Source organism: Theropithecus gelada, chromosome 1, assembly GCF_003255815.1.
Source record: "Theropithecus gelada isolate Dixy chromosome 1, Tgel_1.0, whole genome shotgun sequence".
Classification (NCBI taxonomy): domain Eukaryota; kingdom Metazoa; phylum Chordata; class Mammalia; order Primates; family Cercopithecidae; genus Theropithecus; species Theropithecus gelada.
The window spans coordinates 53061720-53087914 of NC_037668.1; the positions used below are offsets into that span (position 1 = coordinate 53061720).

Sequence of the window (26195 nt, forward strand, 5' to 3'; positions counted from 1 at the left end):
AGATGAGGTTTCACCATGTTGCCCATGCTGGTCTTAAACTCCTGGGCTCAAGCGATCCACCTGCCTTGGCCTCCAGAAGTGCTGGAATTACAGGCTTGAGCCACAGCACATGGATGCTGCCGCTGTTTGTTCCATGTCCTTGGGCAAGTTATTTCACCCTCCAGGACTCATTGCTTCATCTTGTAAAATAGGGCTAATAATAACCTACCTTGAGGAGCTGGCGTAGGATTAAATGCTTGTGAAGGGCCTAACCCAGTGGGTGGCACACAGTAAGTGCTCAGTGGATGCCCACTACTGGATAATAGAGGCAATGCATGTCCATTGTTAGTACTGATGTGCTATGTTGACTCCCTCTTTATGGCCAAGCTCTGTGCTAGGGCTTGGGGATACAGAGGGGAGTAGGTTCCAGCATTCAAGGGCAAAGGAGACAGACATGAAATAAATGATTATCCCCTAGAGGTGTTAGGTATTGTCACTGATGGACAATAGGGGGCCATAGGAGGATAGTGAATTCAGAATGCTGGTGCCCATGCCCCAGAACATCAGAACTCCTCATGTAGGAACGTGCCGTGGTGGAATGGAAAATGCACTGGAGATTTGGTGGGTTGGTTTGTTCATTTGGTTATTCATTGGCATGTACGAAGGCCCTGAGGTAGTGTATTAGTTTTATCTTGCTGCAGTAACAAATCACAAAAACTCAGTGACTTAGAACACAAGTTCATTCAACTTACAGTTTAGTGGGTCAGGGGTCTGAAACGGTCTCACTGGTCTAAAACACAGGTGTTGGCCAGGCCTTGCTGCATTCCTTTCTGGAGGTTCTAGGGGAGTGCATTAATTAGGATTCTGCAGATAACTAGAACCAATAGGAGAGGGTAGGGGCGGGACTTATTAGGGGAATTGGCTCGCATGATTATGGAGGCTGGGAAGTTCCACAACAGGGCATCTGTAAACTGGAGAAGCAGAGAAGCCAGTAGCGTGGCTCAGTCCAAGCCCAACGGCCTGGGAACCAGGGCAGCCAGCAGTGTAACTCTCAGCTCGAGGCTAAAAGCTTCAGAACCTGGGGGTGGAGGGGCAGTTGGTGCAAGTCCCAGAGTCCAAAGGCCAGAGAACTTGTTCTGATTCCAAGGGCAGGAGAGGAAGGTGCCTTAGCTCCAGAAGAGAGAGAGAGAGAGGGAGTATTTGCCTTTCCTCTACCTTTTATATGCCGGCTCTCAGCTGATGGGATGGTGAGGGCGGGCCTTCCTAACTCAACCCACCAACTCAAATGTTAGTCTCTTCCAGAAACACCCTCACAGACATACCCATTCCAGTATCCTGGAAAGAATACTTTCCCAGCTATCTGGGTATCCCTTAGTGCAGTCAAGTTGACATCTACCATGAACCATCACAGGGAGAATGAATCCCTTGGAGAGGCTGCCTGCATCTCTGCATTCCTTGGCTCATGGCCATCTTCCTCCATCTTCAAAGCCAGCAGTGGTGGAGTCTTTTTCACATCTCGTCACTTTGACAGTGACTCTCCTGCCTCTCTGTCCTACTTATAAGGACCCTTCTGATTATACTGGGCCCACCTCGATAATCAGGCTAATCTCCCTCTCCCCAAGTCAGCTGATTAGCAACTGTAATTCCATCTGAAACCTTAATTCCATCTTATCTTGTAACCCAACATTCACAGGCTCTGAGGATTAGAACCTTTGGTGGCCATTGATCTTCCTGCCCTAGGCAAGAGGGACTGTGTGTGTTTGAGGTGATGGGCAAAGGCCCTGCGGCTGAAGCATGGTGGGGAAAGGTCCAAGAGGCAGGTAGGTGTTTTGAGGCTCACTGCCGTGGGGCTGGTGGTTGGAGGCTCTTACAGAGAGGAATGGCATTTAATGGTTTGCATTTTCAAAGGGTGGCCCTGGTAGCTATTTGGAGAAAGGGTGGGGGTGACATGGGGGGAGAGAGGGCAGCCGGAGACCATTACAGATGAGCAGATGCCAGCCAGAGGTGGACGGGGAGGGGGAAAGGAGGTGAGTCAGAGATGTCGTCGCCAGAAATCCTGTTGAATGGATTTGGGTGGGGAGAAAAGGAGACTTGAGAGGACTTGGTTTCTGATGTGAGCCAGCAGCAGGATGACGGTGCTGTCTCCCGATGCAGGGAAGACAATAAATGGGAAGCCCGGGGCAGGTGGAGCACCTGCGAACACTTAGCGGAGTGTGCTGTGCCCAGGTGCTGTGCCCAGGGCCTTGGCATTGTAACTAATCCTTGCAGCACCCAGGGAAGGCAGGCACGGTTACCGCTCCATTCTGTGAGGCAGTGGAGTATTGTGCCCGTGAGCACAGACCACCTGCATTCCTATCCTGCCTCTGCTGCTTACTTGGTATGATACTTGGGCAAGTACCTCAGTTTCCTTACCTGAAAATGAGAGTGATGTTGTACCAATCCTATAAGATTAGTGTGAAGGTTAAATTTGTTTATATGTAAAGCACTGATGATTCATGGAAAACACTAGGTAAGTATAACAGTATCATTGTTTTTAAACAGATGAACAGATTGAGGCACAGAGAGGTTAAGTATCTTGTCCAGGGACACACAGCTGGGTAAAGCCAGGATCCAAAGCCAGGCTCTGAACTGCTACGCCTTACCTCCTCCCCAGGACCACCTCACGGAGGTGTGGTGAAAACGGCATGTGCACGTGCATACAAAAGCACTTAGCAGTGTGCATGACACAATACGTCCCATAAATGTCTGTATGTGGAAGTGCGGTTTCTTTTGCTGTAAAATGGGGGTGATGTCCTCTACCCTGCCTAACTTACAGGTGACTGTAAGGCTCAAATGAAAAAGGCAAAGCATTTTGGAAATGGTGGAGACACCTGCCCATGGGCAGGTTTTGTTGAACCATTTCGCATTGGAATTTCACTGTGGGTGCCCTAAGATCTTTTCCACTGTCCCTCATCTGTGTCCCCCACACGCTGTCTCCCTGCCCCCACCTAACACCCAATCTGTGATAGAACAGAGCGGATGGGGACCCGTCCCGATGCAGCGGCTCCCAGGTCTGGTGGCCTTCTCTGCGCAGCTGCTTTTGTTTGTCTGCATGCTGCTCCAGGACCAAAGTCTCGCCGGGAACGGTCTCACCTGCTCTTGCTGTTGTGGCCTCACAATCGGAGCTGTCCCCTTATTGGGCCTTTGATAAATCCTTGTTGAGGCAAGGCCCCTGGGCAGTGAGCGCTTCTGTCACAGGCATCCCCCTTAATCCTTTGACATGAGCAGCCCTAGAGGGTGCCTCCTGTGTTGTCACCATCCTTAGTCATTTAATCAACATATTTTTATGGAAAGTCTGTATGTGCTGGGTACTCTCCTAGGTACCAGGGAGCAATAATGAGCAATGGAGTCAACAGAGCCTCGTGGAGCCTGCATTCTCATGGGGGGAAATAGATACTAATTAATCAGTCACACAACTGATGTAAAATTTTGACTTTAATAATCCTCCATAATAGGGTGATTCAACCTGAAGGGAAGACTTCTCTTGGAAGTGGCAACCAAGCCTGGGTGCTGAAAGATGAGTGGAATTCGGCAGGCAAAAACAGGAGGGAGGAGTGGTCCAAGGAGCCGGACTGTTGTGCACAAAGGCCCTGTGGCAGGGGGAGGCGTGGTTCGCTGAGGAACGGAGAGAGAAAGCTAGTGTGGCTGGGGCAGAGATGGGGAGGACAAGCTGACTGAAGGCATGAGTGGGTGACTTCCTGGGGCCTGATGGGCCTCAAGAAGGAGTTTATTTAAGTGTGTGTTTGGGATGAAGCAGAGAGAGATGAATAAATTTGCACTTCAAATAACCACCCTGGCTACACTGTGGAGAGCAGTGTAGGAAGCCAGGGAGGGCCCGTCTAGGCGAGTTGAGGCAGTCGCAGGAGTTCCATGGAGAGATGGGAGTGGTTTGGATTAGGGTGGTGCTCACGGTGGTGGTACGAAGAGAAGTGGATGGAGAGATATTTCTCTTTTAGTGGATACGTTAATAGGATAGCAGTATCCAGTGGCTGCTTTTTATTGATTGATTGATTTTTTTATTTCAATAGTTTTTGGGGTACAGGTAGTTTTTGGTTACATATTTAAGTTCTTTAGTGGTGATTTCTGAGATTTTTGTGCACCTGTCACCTGAGCAGTTTATGCTGTATCCAATATGTAGACTTTTATCCCTCAACCCCTGCCATCTTTCCCCAACTCTGAGTCCCCAAAGTCCCTTATATCATTCTTATGCCTTTGTGTTCTCATAGCTTAGCTTCCTCTTATAAATGAGAATACACAATATTTAGTTTTCCATTCCTGAGTTACTTCACTTAGAATAAGGGCCTTCAGCTCCTTCTGAGTTGCTGCAAAGGACATTATTTCATTCCTTTCTATGGCTGAGTAGTATTCCATGGTATATATGTACCACATTTTCTTTATCTACTCATTGGTCGATGGGCACTCGGGTTGGTTTCATATCTTTGCAGTTGCGAATTGTGCTGCTATAAACATGTGTATGCATGTGTCTTTTTCATATAATCACTTATTTGGTGAGGGTGGATACCCAGTAGTGGGATTGCTGGATCAAATGGTAGTTCTACTTTTAGTTCTTTAAGGAATCTCCATACTGTTTTCCGTAGTGGTTGTACTAACGTATATTCCCACCAGCAGTGTAAAAGTGTTCCCTTTTCACCACATCCATGCCGTGGCTGCTTTTTATTGTGCACATATTATATACCAGCCATTGTGCTCAACACTTTACATATGTTATTTACTCTCAGGGTTATTCTAAGGATTAAGTATTTCTGTCCTTTTACAGATGAGGAAACTGAGACTCAGAGGTTAAGGCACTCGCTCAAGGCCACACAGCCAGTAAGGTGGCAGAGCCCTGGAGCAGCCTCTCAAGTTTCAATGTGCATTTGAATCACCTGGGGCTCTTGTTAAAATGCTGCTTCAGATTAAGCAGGTGGGAGGGTGGAGCTGAGGTACTCTGTTTCTAACGTGCTCCCTGGGTGGCCCTGCCCCTGGTTCCTGGAGCATTTTGAGCCGCAAGGGTCTTTGCCTGAGAGTGCCTGCACACTCTCGACCCTAATGCCTTAGAAACAGCTGCAGACAGGATGCAATTCCTGAAACTGCTCAAACCTGAATCCCCATGGGCAGGATATGGGCGAGCTGTCTGGACCTCAGGTGTATGGGAGTTGTATCACATGCTTATTCCCCACATTGGCCTTTCAATAGCTCGAATAAACCCGAAACTGAGAGGGTTGGAGCAGCACCTCCCCTTCTACTCCCCAGCTCCACCTCCCAGGGCAACCATACCCCCTCCTGTGACCAGCTTCTGAGCGATAGACCTGGGCTGTGTATTTGCAGGAGCCTCGTTGGAATCACCAACCAGGTCATGTTGTGTTGTGCCAATAAATGGGACTGGATCAGAAAATCTAACGTGGATAGTGTTTAGGTACCAAGCTGTCAGCTCTTTCCTTGGACTGTGCTGAAAGTGAGAGAGAGAGGCCGGGCGCGGTGGCTCAAGCCTGTAATCCCAGCACTTTGGGAGGCCGAGACGGGCGGATCACGAGGTCAGGAGGTGGAGACCATCCTGGCTAACACGGTGAAACCCTGTCCTACTAAAAAATACAAAAAACTAGCCGGGCGAGGTGGCGGGTGCCTGTAGGCCCAGCTACTCGAGAGGCTGAGGCAGGAGAATGGCGTGAACCCGAGAGGAGGAGCTTGCAGTGAGCTGAGATCCGGCCACTGCACTCCAGCCTGGGTGACAGAGCAAGACTCTGTCTCAAAAAAAAAAAAAAAAAAAGAAAGTGAGAGAGAGAGGAAAAAACCAAACCAATGTTCTAAGCTCTCTGTCTGCATAGTCATTAGATCCCAGAATCATTAGAGACCAAATCCCTTCCCACTTGGCCCCTGCAAATGGGGCCAGGTGTCACTGCTGGGAGACGCCAATAAGGCTGCACGTCATGGTGTGAGCACTTGTCTTTAATGACTAGGAAAATCCATTTCCCTTCTTGGCAGCTTTGAATGTAGCAACTGTGGTTCTGGGTCACTGCCAGAGCTGGCCTTGTGTGTATGTGTGTGATTTTTTAAAGTGGGGGAGAATGTCTCAATATTCAGTGCTCACCCCCTTCTTTCTAAGTTGTCCCCCCTAAATAACTGTCCAACACAAACTTTAGAGTCTTCCACTCTGGGAGTGGTCTGCCGGCACCCACATGTCCTCCCCTCCTCGAATGCATCCTTTCTCTCTCGATGGCATTGTTCTGGGGTCCTCAGCTGAGTGGGCATCTGTGCCTGGGTGATTGATTCTAGTCTCTTTTCTGCACGAGAGAACCCTTGAGCTCTGACACAAGTAGAAAGAAAATCTTAAACCAAATAATAATGTCCTGCCTCACACTAGTAAATATTTTGCATTAAAAAATTCCATGTCATTTTGATTTGTTCAGGTAGACAAGAACATCTTTTGTTTGAGGAAGAACTGAAGAGATTTCTTAGGATTCAGCTCCGATGGCTCTGCCTGTGTCTCTATCTTTGGAGCTTTGTTTTCCGCCTTTGCAAGACTTGAGTGAAGGGAAGGCTTTGTGGTCTATTGTTAGGTGCTCTTTGAATCTATAAATCACAGGCTACAGGAAGGGAGGGGCTTCCAGAGACCATCTAGAGCCACGCTGTATCTCTAGCGTGGACACACACACACACACGCACACGCACACACACACACAATGACTGTCTGTTGTGCATTTCTAGAACCCAGTGGGGACAGGGGTACAGTTTCTTTTGGTATGTACTTCTCACATTGATTGGTTCCGACTATCATGTTCTTGCACCTGTCCTGAGTATCTCTTGCTGCAGCTCTGGCCCTTTCCCCAGTCAGCTATGGCACCGCCCTGGCCCATGCTCTTAGAGACATGATTATCTCTGTGCTGTTAGTGTCTGAGTCCTAGCCGAGGCAAGTCCCTTCCCTTTCTGAGTCTCATATAGTTCTTATAAAATGTGGCTTTGAGAATAGATGATGTCTCTGGTCCTAAAATTCTCTTTGACTCTGGAGTTCTGGATCTGTGCTTCTGTTTGATGTTGTTTCTCTTGCTGGGTGACCTTCTCTCTGACTCCCGGCTGTAAAGACCTCCTTTTTTTTTTTTTAATCAAAACCTAACTTGGTCCCACCTACCCCACGGCTGACCACCCAAGCACTTTCTTCTGACTTAAGGGTAGCGCCATATGATGTCTTCTTTTTGTTTTTCATTTTAACAACCTGTATTTTTCACATCACAAAACATTTCTAGATATTCATTGTAGAAAATTCAGAAAATATAGGTCAATAAGAAGAAAAGGAAATCACTAAACTTCTATCAGACATAACCACTGTTAAGAATTTGGTGTATTTTCTTTCAGTCTTTTTTGCAAACACTCATACATAGGCCGGTGAATTTCATGCTATGTAATTTTGTGTTCTGCTTTTCCACCTAATAATATGTAATGAGTGTTTTTACCTATCATGAAACATTTGTAAACATAATTTTTAATACCTGTTTACTACTTTACATCTCCTACTTTAGCCCTGGCATAATTATTTCCAAATGGAAAAAATATCTATCCTGTCAAGCCCACTGAACTGGCCAAATCAAATGAGTTAAAATATGCAAAGAGCTGCACAGATGTGAGTGATGATTGTTCATTTTGTTCGTTTTATCTCCCCAACTGAACTACTTTACTGTATCGTCACAAAATCGTTATACATTGTTTCCTGTTCACCAAGTTTTGCACAGTGGTGGGCAAAACATGCTGTCTGACTGTAATATCTTAAAAGGGCATTACATATTAATAGCTTTAAAAGTTTTTTCTTAGCAATTTCTTAGAAACTCTGGTCTAAGGAAATTATTCAAAATGTTATGTGCACAAAGATGTTTGCTATGGCATTATTTACAATAGCCCCAAACTAGAAATCACCAAAATGTGTAATTATATGGGAAAGAGGTGAAGTAAATGATGATGAACCTACTTTCTAGGCTATTATATAGCTATTAAAAGTGATATTTACAAAACCTTTGTAATAAAATTGGAATATGTCATAATTATGGGAAGAAACAAAGGTACAATATGAGAGGGAAAAGAGTGGAGAGAAAGACAACAAAATGGGATTGGTGGTTGGAGTTAAATAATGGGCAGTTGTTTTCCTTCTCTTGTAATCTGCTTTTCTTCAGTGAGCTTGTGTGCCTTCAATACATTAAGAGGTAGAGAAACAGAGAGAGAGACAAGACAAGAGAGAGACGAGACAAGAGAGAGAGAGTGAGGTAAACCTTGTTTATAAAATTTCCTGAAAGGATTTATGCAGAAGAGGGAAGGAAGGGACACAGAGCTGACTTCAGGAGAAGGGAGTGACCCAGAAGTGGGAGAAGCGGGCATGAGGGCTGAAGCCTGAATTGAGCTGAGACTTGTAGAAAATTCTCAGAACCACCAAAGGAGCCTTTTAATTTTTTTGGAGTAGGAAGAAAACAGGCACCTCCTTTGAGCATGCTAATATAATTATAAAAGGAGAAACCAAAATAGCTAGTTCCTAATTTGTTCACCAGACTTCTTCCTCCTCTGACCAGCGTGGGGAACAGGCTTGGTGAGACCATCCAGGCCATTGAGGAACTAGGGGCTAAGAGGAACTTCAGGGAGACTGATAATGGCCACATTCTGTTGTAATTTATAAAAAGTGAAGGAAAAATAGAATTCTGTAATGTATAAATTTGGGTGAAAATGACAGCCTCCAGTAAAGTTTCCTAAATGAGTTAAAAAAAAAAATAAAAGAATTTCAGACTTACAGAAAAGTTATAAAAATCTAACAAAGATTTTACATTTTCCTTCACCCAGACTCCACAAATGTTAACATTTTACCCTGTTTGCTTTCTCTCTGTTTTTCACTCATTTGCTTTACATATATATAATATATATGCACACTGTATGCATAATATACATATACGCATGTACATACATATTGTCTTGTGAACCAATCTGAAAGTTGCAAATATAATGTCCTCTACCCTAAAATACTTCATTGTGTATTTCCAAAAATAATGACATTTTTCTTTTTTTCTTTTCTTTTCTTTTTTTTTTTGAGATAGAGCCTACCTCTGGATAAAGGCCTGGGTGACACAGCAAGACCTCTGTCTCAAAAAAAATATGTGTGTGTGTGTGTGTTTGTGTATGTGTGTATATATAGAGAGAGAGAGAGAGAAAGAGAGAGAGAATTCACATACCATAAAATCTGACTTTTAAAGTGTACATTTTAGTCATTTTATTTTATTTTCAAGACAGAGTCTCACTCTGTGGTTCAGGCTGGAATGCAGTGACGCGATTTCGGCTCACTGCAACCTCTGCCTCCCGGGTTCAAGAAATTCTCCTGCCTCAGCCTCCTGAGTACCTGGGATTACAGGCACCTGCCACCACGCCCGGCTAATTTTTGTGTTTTTAGTAGAGACAGGGTTTCACCATGTTGGCCAGGCTGGTTTTGAACTCCTGGCCTCAGATGATCTGCCCACCTCGGCCTCCCAAAGTGCTGGGATTACAGGCGTGAGCCACCACGACCAGCCTCAGTCATTTTAATATATTCACAGAATTGTGAATCATCACCACAATCAATTGTAGAAAAATTTCATTACTCTGAAAAGACCCCATGCCCATGAACAGTCACTCCCCATTTCTCCCTTCCTCTAGTCCTGGGCAACCACTAATCTGCTTTCTGCTTGGATGGATTTGCTTATTCTGGACATTTCCTACAAATGGAATCATACTCCAGGTAGCATTTATGCATCTGGCATCTTTCACTAATCATAGTATCTCAAGTTTCATCCATGCTGTAGCCCATGACAGTGCTTAATTCCTTTTTCCATCTGAATAATATTCCATTGCATGGTATACCACATTCTGTTGATCCATTCAATCCGTGGACATTTGGGCTGTTTCCACTTTTTGGTTATTACAGATAGTGCCACTGTGAACATCTGTGTCCAGGTTTTTGTGTGGCTATATGTTGTTATCTTTCTGGGGTACGTGTTAGGGGTCCCCAAGACACCACTCCTGGATTCAGTGATGTACTAGGAAGACTCATAGGACTCAGCCCATAGTTCTTGTGATGGTGATGATTTATCACAGTGGAAGGTTTCAGAGCAGCCAAGCGCGGTGGCTCACGCCTGTAATCTCAGCACTTTGGGAGGCAAGGCGGGCAGATCACCTGAGGTCAGGAGTTCGAGACCAGCCTGACCAATATGGGGAAACCCTGTTTCTACTAAAAATACAAAAAAAAAAAATTAATTGGGTGTGGTGGTGCATGCCTGTAATCCCAGCTACTCAGGAGGCTGAGGCAGGAGAATCGCTTGAACCCGGGAGGTAGAGGTTGCGGTGAACTGAGATTGTTCCATTGCACTCCATCCTGGGCAATAAGAGTGAAACTCTGTCTCAAAAAAAAAAAAAAAAGAAAGAAAAAAAGAAAGTTTACAGAGCAAAATTAGCAAAGGAAACAGTGGATGGGGACAAATCCAGAGGAAACCAGGTGCAGGCTTCCAAGAGTTCTCTCCCAGTGAAGATGTGTAAGGTGTTATCGACCAGGGAAGCTCTTTAGAGACTCAGTGCCCGAGGTAGCCACCCCCTTCCTAACAAGTACCAGCATTCCAGACTCCAGAAGGAAAGTAGCTGTTTAGCATAAGCCACATTGTACAAACAGTCCAGACACAGGAAACCACCTTTATCAGTTAGAGACTGATAGAAGCACTCGCAAAACCCAGGTTCCTAGACACCAGCTGAGGACCCACCTCGCAAGCAGGCCTTTCTGAGGACAGACGTCTAAGATCTGCTGCATTAACTTTTCTGCACAGATACATACCTAGAATTAGAATTGTTAGGTCATATGGTAACTCCATATTTAACTTTTTTTGCCAAACTGTTCTCCAAAGTCGCCGCACCATTTTCATTGCAACCAGCCATGTATGAGGCTTCTGATTTCACCATATCCTGGCCAACACTTTTCATCATCCATCTTATTTAGTATGGCCATCCTAGTGGGACTAATAGATTTTTAAGTTAGTGATTTGCAAGCATTTAGGATAAAAAATGATGATCTATAGGAGCCAAAATAGGTTCTCTAACAACAATCATAAAAGCAATTTATTTTTCTGTACTAGCTGTACTAGGGCAGAGTGTTTTTATATTTTAGCCTGTCTTTCACAATATCTTGGTGTACAAAAATGGAGAATCGGGGGTTGTACGGATTGCTTGGCAGATTTCTTACTTGCTGATGAATGACATCAAAGAAAAACAAAACAAAACAAACAAACAAAGAAGGGAGCTGGGTCCAGGAGAGAGACTCCTGAGGCTGTTTTCCTGACTTAGTCCTCAGCTGGCTGTTTATGTGTCGGTTCAAAACCTGAGGGTAGATGCAGATAGCAGTCCCATCAAGTCTGCAGATTACCCAGAGGAGGCAGACACATGTGTTGAATAGGATCTGGTTCCAGAAAGGTTGGATCTAACCAGAGAGATTCTTACAGCATGGAATGATAGGCAGAGTCCAAGGAGATGGAAGTTATTAGGGACAAATGACAAGTCCACACCTACACAATCTGGCACAGAGGTGGCCAGAGCAAGTGGGCACTTCGGTTTCTGCTCATTTCCAAAAGAATGACCAGCTACAGCAAGTGAGTGACAGAGGCGTGGGGCACCTAGAAGAATGCTATGTCGTGTGGGTCTGCAGTTTCAGAGGGCTCAGTAGGTGAGTGCACTTCAAGAGCTGGCTCCCCGTGGCTGAAGGTCTGTGGTATGGAAGCAGGAAGAATTGTCTCCCCTGTGGCCCATAAGGGAAAACAGATTTCCGTTGATTAAGGAAGAACTTTGTGAAACTCCACAATCGAATGGGCTGCCTGGGAAGGTGGAGAGCAGCCCGTCACTGAGAGTGTTCAAAAAGAGACCACTGGCCAGGCATGGTGGCTCACACCTGTAATCCCAGCACTTTGGGAGGCCGAGGCAGGTGGATCACTTGAGGTCAGGAGTTTGAGACCAACCTGACCAACATGGTGAAACTTCATCTCTACTAAAAATACAAAAATTAGCTGAGCATGGTGGCGCACGCCTGTAATCCCAGCTACTCGGGAGGCTGAGGCAGGAGAATCACTTGAGCCTGGGAGGCGGAGGTTGTGGTGAGCTGAGATTTCACCACTGCACTCCAGCCTGGACAACAGAGCAAGACTCCATCTCAAAAAAAAAAAAAAAAAGANCTACTCGGGAGGCTGAGGCAGGAGAATCACTTGAGCCTGGGAGGCGGAGGTTGTGGTGAGCTGAGATTTCACCACTGCACTCCAGCCTGGACAACAGAGCAAGACTCCATCTCAAAAAAAAAAAAAAAAAAGAAAGAGAGAGAGAGAGACTACTATTAAGGAACTTCCCCAGGTGACCTTTGAGGTCTCAGAACTGCCTAAGCATGATGTCAGGAACTGTCTGTCTCTAAAGTCCAGGTATTACCCATGGCACACATCACCAGTTCCAGAGTGAAAACATTAGCCTTTCTGTGGGTCACTCTTTCTTTTGCCCCTCACAGTTCTACCTGTCCATCAGAACTCTTGTTCATCCATCCACGAAGCTTCCCTTGAGACACACACTTGCCCTCTTCTGAACACCTGTTGTCCAGCAGCCCCTCCTCTCTGGCTTGTTTGCCTGTTACATGTCTTGCCCGTGAAGCATGTGGTCCATGTTGAGTCTTCCAGCCATGTGTTAAGCTCCAGAGCCAATTCAGCAAATACTTAACAAGCACCTTCTTTGTGCCGGCCCTTGGATGCACTGTGGGGCATGTAGCTGTGAATGGGGGTGGGGGGCTTGACCAAATAGTTGCAGGTATAAAAGCTTGACTGCAGGCCACCATGGGTCTGCATCAGGAATGTGGGATGGTGTCTGACTTCGGGCTGGGAAGAAGGCCTCCCTGCAAAGGTGCCCTTTCAGCTGGGACCTGAAGGAAGATGGGCAGTTGGCAGGGGGGCAGAGGGTAGGAGCTGGGAGTGCATTCCCACCGTGGCTATAGGCCAGACACAGGACAGGACACCTAGTAGGGGCTTACTTAGGTTGTGTTAGGGAGAGAGAGAAGGACCACCTTTCTGGGAGGGAGGCTGTCCTCTTCATCCCCTGTCCCCTGCTCACCCAGCATCTAGGCTGAGCCACCCGTGGCCTGAGTCAGGAGGCACGTGTACATTGAAGGAACGAAAACACGAAGAGTCAGCCCTGATTGCCTTGTGAATTCAGTCCCCAGTGATGCTGAGATGTTTTGTGCCTTCATTCCCTCCCTTGTTGTGGATGACTGTGAAAACGGGCCACATTCCAAACCTCACATTCCTGCAGTGACAGCTTCTTTGAGACCACGTAGATACCTGTGATTCTCGTAATTACTCCCAAACACCCACTTCTCTCTCTCTAGGTAGGGGGAATTTTCAGGGTGGGGTGTGGCCCCCCGCTTAGACCTCTCCTCCTCCTTTTCTGCTGTCATTTATGCTTTAACAGCTTGCTGCTCCCCACCCCAGCCCCCCAGCCACCTGCCCGCTCTCCCCCAACACTGACTTAATAGAGAAAGCCCCCAGATAAGAGAGACTGAGGGAGGAGGCCGTTCTCTCTCAAGCACTCATGCCTGGCAATTATTTGTTGTTATTGCCGATTGAAGATAAGTAGAAAATAACAGAGGAATGGAACCAGGACTCAAAGCCCGTGCCAAGTGCTTGACTGTATTACCATGACGTTTGCATATGTGTCACATGGGAAGCCACATGTCTGGCCAAGCCTGAGGGGTGTCTGCTGCTCTGGGAGATGAGTGAGCCAGGTTCTGACCTGGCTGCTGTGCTGCCCTGAGCACTTCTCATCTCTGGACCTCAGTTTCATCATCTGTGAAATGGGGCAGCGGTGCTAGATTATTCTGCCGTTTCACGGAGAGTCCAGGCCATGCACCTGTCAGGTCTACCTGCCCTCCTGGTCTGTGCATTTGGGCTGCAGCAGTGAGAGCAGCTGTTTACTGTCCTGGTGTGCCTGGAAGAGACGTCTTCTAAGCGTGGGCACCAGGAGTGGCCGAGCATGGAGAATACAGGTGGTGATATCCTAGAAAGTGGGCCGCTAAGGCGGGAAACACAGGCTGGGAGAGAGGAGGGGAAAGCCAAGGGATGCAGGACAGTGTCTGGAAGTGAGCGATACAATGTAACAGGTAGGTGCTTGTCAGATGTGGCCCATGGGCCAGCAGCAGCACATGGGAACTGGTAGAAAAGCAGATTCTTGGGCCCCACCCCAGACCTGCTGGATCAGAAACTCAGGGTGGGGCCCAATAACCTGTTTTAACAAACCCCCCAGTGATTCTGATGCCAGCTAACATTTGAGAGCTAAGAGACTGGATGAAAGGAGGGGTGGATAGCCAAGGCTTGGAGAACCAGTATTTTAAAGGTCAAGGAGGAAACAGAGCTAGTGTTTGTCAATCGCTTGCTGTGTCTGGTCAGAAACTGGGCATTCCCACTACTTTCTTTCATTTCAACCTATCAGGATGGTGGCAAGGCTGGCCTTGTCCCTTGCTAAAGCAGATCTCAGCTGATGCAACTGATTTCATGCCAGAGTCACAGAGATCGCGGCAGAGGTGGGATTAGGACCTAGGCATCTCTGATCTGGGAGCCTGAGTATTTCCCGGCACACTAGGCTGCCTCCCCATCCACCTGCGTCTCAGCTCTGCTGCCACTGCGGGCCCCGGGCTCGTCCTCTGCTACACAGGTCACTCCAGAACTCTGCTGTGTTGTGCTCCCTCTGCAGCCAGCCATGCCAAGAGAAAAGGGGCACACCATAAAGGCAAATGAGGGAGACCTTGGGGGCTGCAGCACAGGGTTGGGGGTGGACTGTCACCTTGCATCTGCTTCAGCCTGAAGATCCTGGGGCAGCTGGGGAGCAAGGTGCTGGCGTGACGCTCCTGAGAGCCGATGTAGCTGCCTTGCATCGTAAGAACTCGTGCATACTCTGGGTGACAGTCCATAAGCATCCATTGATGCCTACCTGTGCCAAGCCCTGTGCTGGTTGCTGTGGGAGAAACTGAGGCAAGGCAAGTGTTGTTTCTAGCCTCAAGGAGTTTATGGTCCAGAGCTAGAGGAACAACAAGTAACTGGGGTGAGCTGGAGTGCATGGGAGGCCAGGGTAGGTCAAAGGAGTTCAAAGAGCTCGAATGGTGATTTTAGGGGACAAAACCAAGGCTTTGGGGACAGACCAAAGGCTTTGGAGCCAGAGGGGATGGCTCAGTTCCCAACATGCTCACTGACTGAGCGATCTCGGATGAGTTACCTCATGTCTACAACCTGTCTCCTTAGCTATAAAATGGGTTGACGATACCTAGCTCAGGGGAGTGTTCCGTTACAGCAAGCACTCGTTTTCCTTCCCTTCGGAGGATGACTTTAAGCGAGCAAAACAGGGAAGGCTTCCTGGAAGAGGTGACTTTTCACTTTGGCACTGAAGGATGTCTAGAATTTAGTGCTTTTTCTGTCTTCTCTAAGAAATCTGTGGGTAGGCCCTAGACACATGGCGTTGTCTAAGAAGAATGACCTTCCCAGCAGCTATAACTGTACAAATAAAATCATGTTGAGAGGAAGTCACTTTCTTCAATTTGGAAAATTTGGAAGATTATTTTTTGGACGTAGTTTAAAATCCTGTTGCAAAGGGCAAAGCCAGGCGGCCAGTGCGCACTGCCAGGAATCGTCACACTGAGGTTCTCTCTGTGCTGCTTTTTCTTGCAGATGATGCAGTTTGCTTGGCAGAGCTATAAGCGTTATGCAATGGGGAAAAACGAACTCCGTCCACTAACGAAAGACGGCTACGAGGGTAACATGTTTGGTGAGTCGATTGAAACCACTTTGATATGGGGAGGGACCCACTGCCCGCCTGGTGACTGAGTGGAATTTTACTTTTGCCTTTTCACCTCCTGAGTTGTGGGGGCTCCTCAGTTCTTCACATCTGGGGTCTTCCAAGTCTGTGTTTCCTCTGGGCTGTTCAGGCTTCTGAGTCCTCCTAGATTTAGGGGGAATCCTGTATGCTTCTCTCTAGCCTTACAGACTGCTTTGTATAAAATTATCATTTATTTTTTAAAGTGAAGAAACTTGGAAATGGGAGTAGGGATAGTGAGGGATGGAGATTTGTTCCTGTGGAGGTTTGGAGACCTAAAGAACACAGAGGACCAGGTTTAAATCCACTCCTCTGGAGTGTCGCCATGAAATGGTCTTGGATGTTTTCGTAGATTGCTGAACACATATCTGATGGGGTTGGGTACATGATTTTTAGAGTCGTTGGGGGCCGGGCGTGGTGGCCTTCACCTGTACTCCCAGTCACTTGGGAGGATGAGGTGGGAGGATCCCTTGAGCCTGGGAGTTCAGGTCCAGCCTGGGCAACATATTGAGACCCCATCTCAAAACGACAACAGCAGCAAAAACAAAAGGGTATAGAGTCATGGCTCACAAGCTACTTAGAAGCCAAATGGAGCAGCCGCACATCAGGAGCAGTGGCATGGGTCCTGCTGCTGCCTGGCAACTCATTGTGTTTTATCTGCAGCCCCACTTGCTGGTGTCTTTGTCCTCGCCCAGCCGCAGGATTCTCCTAACCCCAAGCCTTGGGAGCCTCTCTCTGTGGCTCAGAGGGACTGCAAGTTGCCTTCTTGTGGGCATGGCCTCAGATTCCAATAGTAACACCCATGCAAGTTGCCATCCCCCTTGTCTGCAGCCTGGCCTTCATCTCCCCTGAGGGACAGGAGTGGTGTGGGGCTGGAGAGAGGCAGTCCCGTACCTGGATTCCTCACCCCTTACAAATACAGTCTCCTGAAGTCAGGAACCAAATAACTGAGTCTGAGATGGAAATTCCCAGGAAAATCTTAAAGGCAAATTTACAAGGGATATCCCCCTATCACCCCCATCGTGTGCGGCCCTATCAGAGGTGTCCATGTTATGGAAAAAGTGACAGGAATCTACCCTCCTCCCCTTCACCAGTCAGATCGTCACCTATCTGGCTGTTCAGACATTTCACTTCTCTTCTGGGAAATGGGGTGTGAACTGGGGCAGCTTTATGTATTTATTTTTCTCATTATCCTAGGAGTGTATGGGGGTAAAGGAAAGTATCAAAAAAGTGCAAATCAGGCAAAAAATAATAATAATAATCTGTTCTGCTCTGTAGATGCAGCCTCCATCGACATCTTTGCTTATTTCCTCTCAATCTTTTCTTCTTTCTCCTTTTTTTTTTCCCTTTTATATACCATTTTATGTCTTTTCTGCTTTTTTTTTTTTTTTTTTTTTTTGGCTTCGTGTTACATCGTGTTTCCTGAAGTCATCTAAATGTTTTCATAAAGAATGTTTTAATGGTGTCTGTGATTGTATGGATATGCCATAATTCATTTAACCATCTTGCTAATGTTGGGCAAAGATTGTTTCCATTTTTTTGCTATTAAAAATAATGCATGAGTTATCTTTGGGCATAACATTTTGTCTCGGGATAGATTTTTAGAGATGAATTCCTGAGCCAAATGGGAGGAAGGAAGAGAGGTGTTTCTTTTACTTCAAATATGAATTAAAGAGATATGTTGATTCCCATTAGGAACCTGGCTATCTTACCTGCCTAGAACACAGAGCTTCCCTAAATATCCTGCATCAGCCCTAGGGAAAGATTGCTGGTGCAGATCTCATCAAAGTTGTTGGAGCTTTTGCTATTAGTATAAACAGGGAAGTTATCAAGAAAGCTTCCTCTTTCTCTCTAAACACAGTTTGCAAATATTCAGGGAATTGGTGGTGGGAGGGGCCGTTGACTTCTCAAACTGCACATAGCATGGGCACAGGTATGGCTCAGACCATCACAGGAAACGCTTCTGGGAGAGATTCCAATTTGTAAAATTCCTCAGGGCCTAGGATTTAAATCTCAACCCTCTGGCCCCTTTCCAGTCACCCAGCCTGGTGGCGCATGCTTGAGCCATCTGGAATGATGGAAAGAGCCCGGAGTTAGAATCGGATGACCTGAGCGCAAGTCCTCACTCCGTCCTGAGCTGTGTGGCCAAATTCAAGGCACTTAACCTCTCTGGGCCCCTGTTCGTTCATCATTCATACTGGAACTGCTAGAAGGATATAAATGAATGTGTACGAACAAGCAAAGGGCCATGTCTACATGAGTGATTTATGATTTCTGTTGTAATAAATGAGGTTGGCAGTTGTCCCAGTGAGCCCATGGCAGGCTCTGAGGTCCCTTGGGTTGTCTGTCTCAGGAGCGGCCTTGGCAGGGCCCAGGGAACCCTGTCATCCAGTACCTGTAGCATTCCTAGCAGTGAGGCAGAGCCTTCCCTCTGCAGCCAGCAGATGAGCCGCAGTGGGCAGCTGGCGCCTGGGAAAGGGAGGTGCATGGGGACCTGGTGCTGGGCAGGGAGAGCCAGTCTTGATTGACTCCTTCTCTCCATATATAACTTGTTAGGTGGCAGTGCCTTGTGCTGACTGCTGGGGATACAGGGATAAATGGGACAGTGAAAGTTCTACCAACTCTGCCAAGACATGCACTGGCAACCCTTCCTGAAGTCTCTTGGAGGTCTGTCTAGGTGCTCTCAGAGAGAGGGACAAGTACGGGTGACCACAGGTACTGACATGGACAGTCCTTACGGGCTGGAACTTCCGGCAGACCTCGTTTAAATTCAGACTTTACTGCTTCCTGGTTGTGTGACCTTGAACAAGTCATTTCTCTCTGAGGCTGAGTTTTTCTGTAAATTGGAGCTAATGATAAACTTAAATCCCGGCCTAGGGACTGCCTGACAAATAGACCCTGTTAACAGTGGTAGTTCAGATCACTGTCACCACAAATGGGTCTCAGGATACAGAGGCTTATGGGAACACACCCAAAGGATGAGGGCTGAGGGGCATTCTCGGAGCCTGAGAGGGGTTCTAGTTGGGGTGAACCCATGACGGGCACTGAAGCTAGACTATTCCCAAAGATAGGAGATAAACTGGTCTGAATGAAGCAGATAGTCACCCACCACTTCTTTTCTGGACTCATGGGGGCTGCTGGGTTGCATCATCCCTGGACATTTAATGTCCTCCCTATAGGCTGAGCCCTGCAGACATGGGACACTGGGTGCAGTCAGGTGGCAGGCTGTGCCCATTCTGCTGTGCTGGCTGAGTAGGGTATACAAGGAGACCCTGAGCAGCGCCCCCCCTCCTGGTGCTTGGCTTGGACACAGGCTCCTGCAGCCTCATCCCTGGCCTGCAGGGCTGGCAGGGCTGTGTAATGGAAGGGTAATGAGTTCACACGGGTGCCTCGTTTTGCTGAGATTTACAGGAGCTGCAGCAGGGGCAGTGGGATGCCCGAGCCTGGTCTCCCGGTGCATCACTTCACCAAGCGAATCCCCCTTCCAGCTGCCCACTTGCCCTTCCTTGAATCTATTCTTAATTTAAGGACAAGATCTCTGGGTGAGGCGTCTCTGAAGCCAGTTTCTGTGTCCTAAACAAGTCAGTGTCAAAGTGGCTTTCTTTTTACCCACATCCGGCTCAGCAGGCCCTGTCAGAAGATGTTCCCCAAACCCCAGTGGCCACCAACAAAGAGGATGCAGCCTGTTCCTCGCCTTGTGGCTCAGAACAAGGCTGATCTCTGCCTCTTTTTTTTTTTTTTTTTGAGATGGAGTCTTGCTCTGTTGCCTAGGCCAGAGTGCAGTGGCGCAGCCTCAGCTCACTTCAACCTCTGCCTCCCGGGTTCAAGCGATTCTCCTGCTTCAGCCTCCTGAGTAGCTGGGATTATAGGTGTGCGCCACCATGTCTGGCTAATTTTTGTATTTTTAGTAGAGACAGGGTTTCTCCAGGTTGGTCAGGCTGGTCTCGAACTCCTGACCTCGTGATCTTCCCTCCTTGGCTTCCCAAAGTGCTGGGATTACAGGCGTGAGCCACCACGCCCGGCTCATCTCTGCCCCTTTCTCCTCTGCTGAGAGGTGGCCAGATAGGGCAGTTAGTGTCTGGCTGGGTGGCAGAAAGAGCATGGGCTTTGAATCCAGACAGGCCTGGGTGGAAACTCTAGGTTACTGCTTAGGGGCTGTAGAGTGGAGCAGGGGCCCCGCCTCCAGTCTGTGGTGAGGATTAGAGAGGCCTGCAAAGGCTTAGCCCCGTGCTAGGCACAGAGCAGTCACTTGATCGGGGAGTGCTGTTCTTGCCGTTATGTCACAGAGGTGAATTTGCAGCTTGAAGAATGCATGGCAGAGTCAAGGAGGAACCAACTGTAAAGTGGCTCAGTACCCTGAGGCCTGACTTCCTCGCCTGTAAAGGGTGCAGATGTTACACCTGCTGCTAGGCTTTGGGGGAATATTAAATAAGCTAGCTAAAGAACATGGACTCAGCCGGGTGTGGTGGCTCACGCCTGTAATCCCAGCCCTTTGGGAGGCTGAGGCGAGTGGATCACTTGAGGTCAGGAGTTCGAGACAAAGCCTGGTCAACATGGTGAAAGCCCATCTCTACTAAAATACAAAAAGTAGCTGGGCGTGGTGACAGGCGCCTGTAATCCCAGGTACTCAGGAGGCTGAGGCGGGAGAATCTCATGAACCCAGGAGGCAGAGGTTGCAGTGAGCTGAGATCGTGTCACTGCCCTCCAGCCTGGGCAACAGAGACTCCGTCTCAAAAACAACAACAAAAAAGGACTTAGACTCTGGGGCCAGATGGCTTGCATGTGCATGCTGCTTTGCCACTTACTAGCTGCGTGACCTTGGGCAAGTTTCTTAACCTCTCTGGGCCTCAGTTTTCCCATCTATAAAGTGGGAACAATAATAGTACCTCCTTCACAAGATTGTTTTGAGAACGAAATGAGTTCACACACATGAAGTGCTTATATTCATGCGCAGCACATAGGAAGCATTCATCAAGCGTCAGCTGTGGTGAGGATGCTGCAAAGCCCTTAGAACAGTGTGTGCTGCTCCCATTTTGACTGGGGTAGGCGTCCAAGTCCCCTGGACCCAGGAAGCCACATGAGGACTTCAGGGCTTTTCCAGCCCTGATTCCCCCTGTTTGTTCCCCCAGCCCTCAAATGCCCATGGCAGAAGTCTTGGCAGGCAGATCATTGGTAGGCTCTGTACCTCTCACACCTTCATGGAAGCAGCTTACACTGGAACTTGTAACAGGAGGAGGTGGGGAAGGTTAGGGTTCACGACCTTGGAATAAAGGCCTCCTGCCAATGGCCATTGGGGGTCAGCTGGACAACCTTGAAAGTACTTAACAGATATCCATCTTTCCAATAAATCTGTGTAGTCCGTGAGAAATTCATCCTCCGTTGGCAGCAGGGGAAATTGTCAAGGGGCACAGAGTCCTGGAATGTCGCCACTGGAGGGGTTCTTTGATGGTGAGTCCAACCCCCTCATTTAGAGTTGAGGAAACTAAGGCTCAGAGAGGGGAAAGGGCTTGCCTGGTGTGATCCAGAATGTTAACTGGGGGACCGGGACTGGAACTCTGGTGGCCTGAGTCTCAGTGCAGTGCTCTTTGCGCCACACACTCTGAGATCAGCTAGATCGTTCAAGGCCGTGCTGCGAAAACACGGCCCTGCCCATCATGGCCAAGTCACCACCAACAACTAGAAATCCTCAGAGAGTTAGCAGGGGGAAACTGTCTCTTAGGAGGTGTCTGATTTCAGGCCCAAGAACCCATTCCTTGCACATACCTCATGCCAGGCACCATAGCTGTATTCACTCTCTTTTTAAAATATATATATATATATTTTAATTAATTCAGACGGGGTTTTGCTCTGTTTCCTGGGCTGATCTTGAACTCCTGTGCTCAAGCGATCCTGTCAAAGTGCTAGGATTACAGGCGGGAGCCACTATGTCCAGCCCATGGCTGTATTTCCTTTTTCTACCTCACAGCACTTATAAAATCTAAATTACCCATCTTATCCCCATTGCACAGATGAGGAGACTGGAATTTGGCAAGTTTGAGGACTTGCAAAGTCTTAATCCCAGTTCCGCTGGACTTCAAAACCCAAGCCATTGACTACCATGCTGCTGTATCGCCCAGTGACCACGTACAGTGGCCGTCAAGAACAAAGTGGGGTAGAGGAATGGGCTCGGGGTTGGTGTATGCCACATCCTGCACACCACTGCCCCAGTGGAAAGCCAGGCAAGGCCTGTGATTCGTGGTCAGGGTCTGCAGCCTCCCATCTCTAGGCATCATCATTTATTAGACATCAGCTGAGTACTCAGGGCTTGAACAGAAGACGTAGATTTCCCTCTTTTCTTCCACCATAGAAATATCTTTTGTCTGTGCCTCATAACCTAAAAACATCTAGAGTTCACTCTTGAACAACAGGGGTTAGAGGCGCCAACCCCCTGCACGGGTGAAAATCTGAGTCTAACTTTTGACTTCCCAGAAACATAACTGCTTATTAGCCTACTGTTGACTGGAAGCTTTACCAATGAAAAGTTAATACATATTTTGTATGTTCTGTGTATTATATACTGTATTACAATAACATAAGCTAGAGAAAAGTGTCATGAAGAAAAGGAAGAGAAAATATATTTACTGTCCATTAAGTGAAAGTGGATCATCATAAAGGTCCTCATCATTTTCCTCATCATTTTCATGTTGCTCAGGCTGAGGAGGAGGAAGTGGGGGTCGGTCTTCTGTCCCAGGAATGGCAGAGGCAGAAGAAAATCTGCATTGGCTGGGCCTGGTGGCTCACACCTGTAATCCCAGCACTTTAGGAGGCCAAAGTGGGCGGATCACCTGAGGTCAGGAATTCGAAACCAGCCCAGCCAACATGGTGAAACCCTGTCTCTACTAAAAATACAAAAAAATTAGCTGGGCATGGTGCCGCCCACCTGTAGTCCCAGCTACTCGGGAGGCTGAGGCAGCTGAATTGCTTGAACCTGGGAGGTGGAGATTGCAGTGAGCCGAGGTCGCCCCACTGCACTCCAGCCTGGGCGACAGAGTGAGACTCCATCTCAAAAAAAAAAAAAAGAGAGAAAATCTGCAATTAAGTGGACCCACGCATTACAAGTTCATGTTGATCAAGGCCAGATGTACTTGCAAAACATACCATTGGCTGTCAGTGTGATGGACAGAGAGGAGAATGGATTTGAGAACCAGACCAGCCTAAGTTTGAATCCTGTCTCTGCTACTTTGTAGTCATGTAACTGGGTGAGTTTCTTAACTTTGCTCCACCTCAGTTTCCCCATCTGTACAATGGGGATAACAACTACTACACTCGAAAGCTATAAGGATTAAATAAAGTTGATGTGTGTAAAACACCTGGTGTATAGTACCTGCCGATACGCAGTCATAAAATGTAAGCTGCTGTCATTATGATGTTTGGTAAAAAGTAATAATGAGAATAATTATAGTCCAAGGAAAGAAACAGTGCCTGACGCAGGGTAGGCTTTCAGTACATTTTGTAGAATAAATAAATTGCCTAGTGCACTCTCTGCATGACCTATTTTCCCTCATGCCCTTCGGCCTGGGTTTGGCTGGGCAGGGGCTGGGTCTTGCTGTGTTCTCTATTCCTCTCGTCCCCTGCAGCTGCCTTGACCTCTTGTCACAGAGTACACTCAGAATCAACAGACAGACCCTGTAAAAAGTAGCAGTTCTCTTTAGTCAGCAGATCTGATGTTCAGGCATCTTCTCTGTGCTTGCGTGGCCAAAAGTAACGTCTCCCTGCTCTGAACCAGCCCCAGGATGACCATGAGGAGCCCCAAATTGGATTCTGCCTCTGCCTCGCAAATCCCCAATAGAACTGCCAGCCAAATCCCCATTTCGAGGGATGATTTATGGCCTTGGGTGAGTTAAGAGGCAAAATGAACACAGCATGATTTTCAGATCACAGGCTGGGAATGTTCAGCCTTGGCAGAGAGAAAAATCATCTTTGCCTTGTAAACGGAGCAAATATGATGTTGAAGAGGGAATAAATCCAGGCCCCAAGATGTCATTTTTACAATTGCTTTTTGGCGTGTGACTTAGTAGTGCCTTCTGCAAACTGTTCACACTCTCCCCCTCCACACACACAGCAGCCTTGGTGGGTCTTTTTGTGGGGGTGAGAGTTACTCCACCAGTGTGGCTGCCTTGGGAACTGCAGATGTTGCCAGATAGATAGTTTGTGAAAACCAGCTGCTTCACTAGTTTTCCATAGATCTCCACGTATGTTTCTGGGAGATAGCAGCTTTGACTTCAGAGATATGCCTGAGTTTAAATCCCATCCCTAGCACTTACCAGCTGAGTGAAATTGGGCAAGTCACAAACTTCTCTGAACCTCAGTCTACTCACCTGTGAAATGGGGGGTTGGCACACGGTAAGCCTTCACCAAACATTACATTTTTTTCCTTCCCTGAAGGTGTACACACCCTTCCTGGTGTGTACATTTTACTTATCTGACTGAAAATACCATAACTACTTGATGAGTTTTGTTTTTTGCAGGTTTTTCTCTGGAGGAAAAAAAAAATCCATAGTTCCTGGAAACTCAGAAACTTGGGCTATGTTGCTCACTGATTCTGGCAGGCCACGGTGCACATTCCTGACCCAGGCTTTGAGTTTGTTTTGAGAAAAAGCTGTCATCAGCTTTGTAAGTGGTGATGTTGCAATTCCTTGGATAGAATGGGTCAGGCTTAAGGGCAGCAAGCAAACCTTCCTGGTAGTCACATGCTTTGAGAGCCCTGAAAGCTCTATCTGGAGGCCACAGGCTATAAAAGTCAGAGGAAACGACTTAGGAGCACTGGTCACTGACAGCCAGGCCCTTAGCCCAAGGAAGTTAAGAGAACCTGCTGTTAGACAGATGCTGTGGCCCCATGGTGGTCTCCTTGTGACCTTGAGTGACATGTGCACAATTCCTCGGCTACCTTCTGATGATTAGAATATTCTTGGGGCCCAAGAGGTGGTCATCAGAGCAAAGCATGCCTCGAAATTAGCCTGCCGCAGTGTCGTGCACTCACACTGCCGACCGACCACTCGCCGCTCCACGCTCTGCCCTTTCCTTCTTCAAAGAGTTTTTTGCCGAGCAGTTTCTAATTAAGATGCATCTTGGCCATTTTCTTGTTCTTTAAAAGGCTTTCCACTAGCACAGAGCATAATTTATTTCTCTAGAAAATATAGTAGCAAGTTGTTGTCAAAAGAAAATCGGAGGTTAAGAGCCTTGGGTTCGTGTCCCTGCTCTGGCGCCAGTGGCCGTGTGAGCCGGCGTCCTCTGGGCCTCGTCTCATCATCAGTACAAAGCAGTTTGCTTTCTCTCTGCCCAGGGTTCTGTGACTGCTGGTTGCTTACTAGGTTGATTTCTTTCTTTCTTTTTCATTTCGAAGTGGGTATTCGGGCTGGTCCTCTTGGAATCTGAAATTTGAGCAACAAGTCTTGTTCCTGTCAGGAGAGGAGTGAGTCAGGGTGTCTATTCCCAGAGCAAGTTGCTGGGGATGTAGGAGATGATTCATATTGAAATTGACATTCTCTCCTGGTGGCAGCGTGTTCCGCCCACTTTGCGAAGACCTTTCCTTCCTTAGAAACAAGGCTGAGCCTACAGCAACAGCCTCCTTTTCTTCTCACCGCATTGATGACAAGCACTTGCCAAGTTTCCCAGCAAACCCTGTGACAAATAGGTATGTGCATTCCCAGAATCTCAGACTGCCAGGCCACTTGGATCCTTTGTAGCCTGCGGTCCAGTGTCTGAGGACCGGGAGGCAGGTCCTGAGAGGGCCGGGACTCCCTGAGGTCAGACAGCCGGGATCAAACCCTAGTCTTCTAACTTGAGCCTCTACTTTTTTGTTTTAAAATTACCTTTTAAAAATTGGGGTATAGCTTATAACATGTCTACATTAAAATGCACCAAAATGCACCAATCTTAAGTGCACAGTCTAATGGATTTTACGTATAGATACCTCTGTGTAACTGCCATGCAGGTCAAGATTAAAAGCGTTTCCATCACTCTAAAAGGTTCTTTCAGGCCCTTCCTAGTCTGTAGCTCCCCAAGGGTAGCTGCTGTTCTTGTTTTACTTTTTCTTTCTTCTTTTTTAAAATATAGACAGGGTCTAGATCTGTTGTCCAAACTGGAGTGCAGTGGTATGACCGTAGCTCACTGCAGCCTCTAACTCCTGGGCTCAAGCAATCCTCCCACCTCAGCCTCTGGGTAGCTAGGACTGCAAGCACAGGACACCACACCTGGCTAATTTTTTAATTTTTTGTAGAGATGAGGTCTTGCTGTGTTGCCCAGGCTGGTGTCAAACTCCTGGCCTCAAG

General features: G+C 47.5%; 1 protein-coding gene across 1 annotated transcript in view; it reads left to right on the forward strand.

Moving 5' to 3' along the window:
* MAN1C1 (mannosidase alpha class 1C member 1) overlaps positions 1–26195 on the forward strand; it is a 170493-nt gene that overhangs the window by 53909 nt on the left and 90389 nt on the right. Inside the window, exon 2 of the mRNA XM_025360462.1 lies at positions 15741–15837. Coding sequence (XP_025216247.1) covers positions 15741–15837 — 97 coding nt within the window. The remainder of the gene's footprint in view (positions 1–15740; positions 15838–26195) is intronic.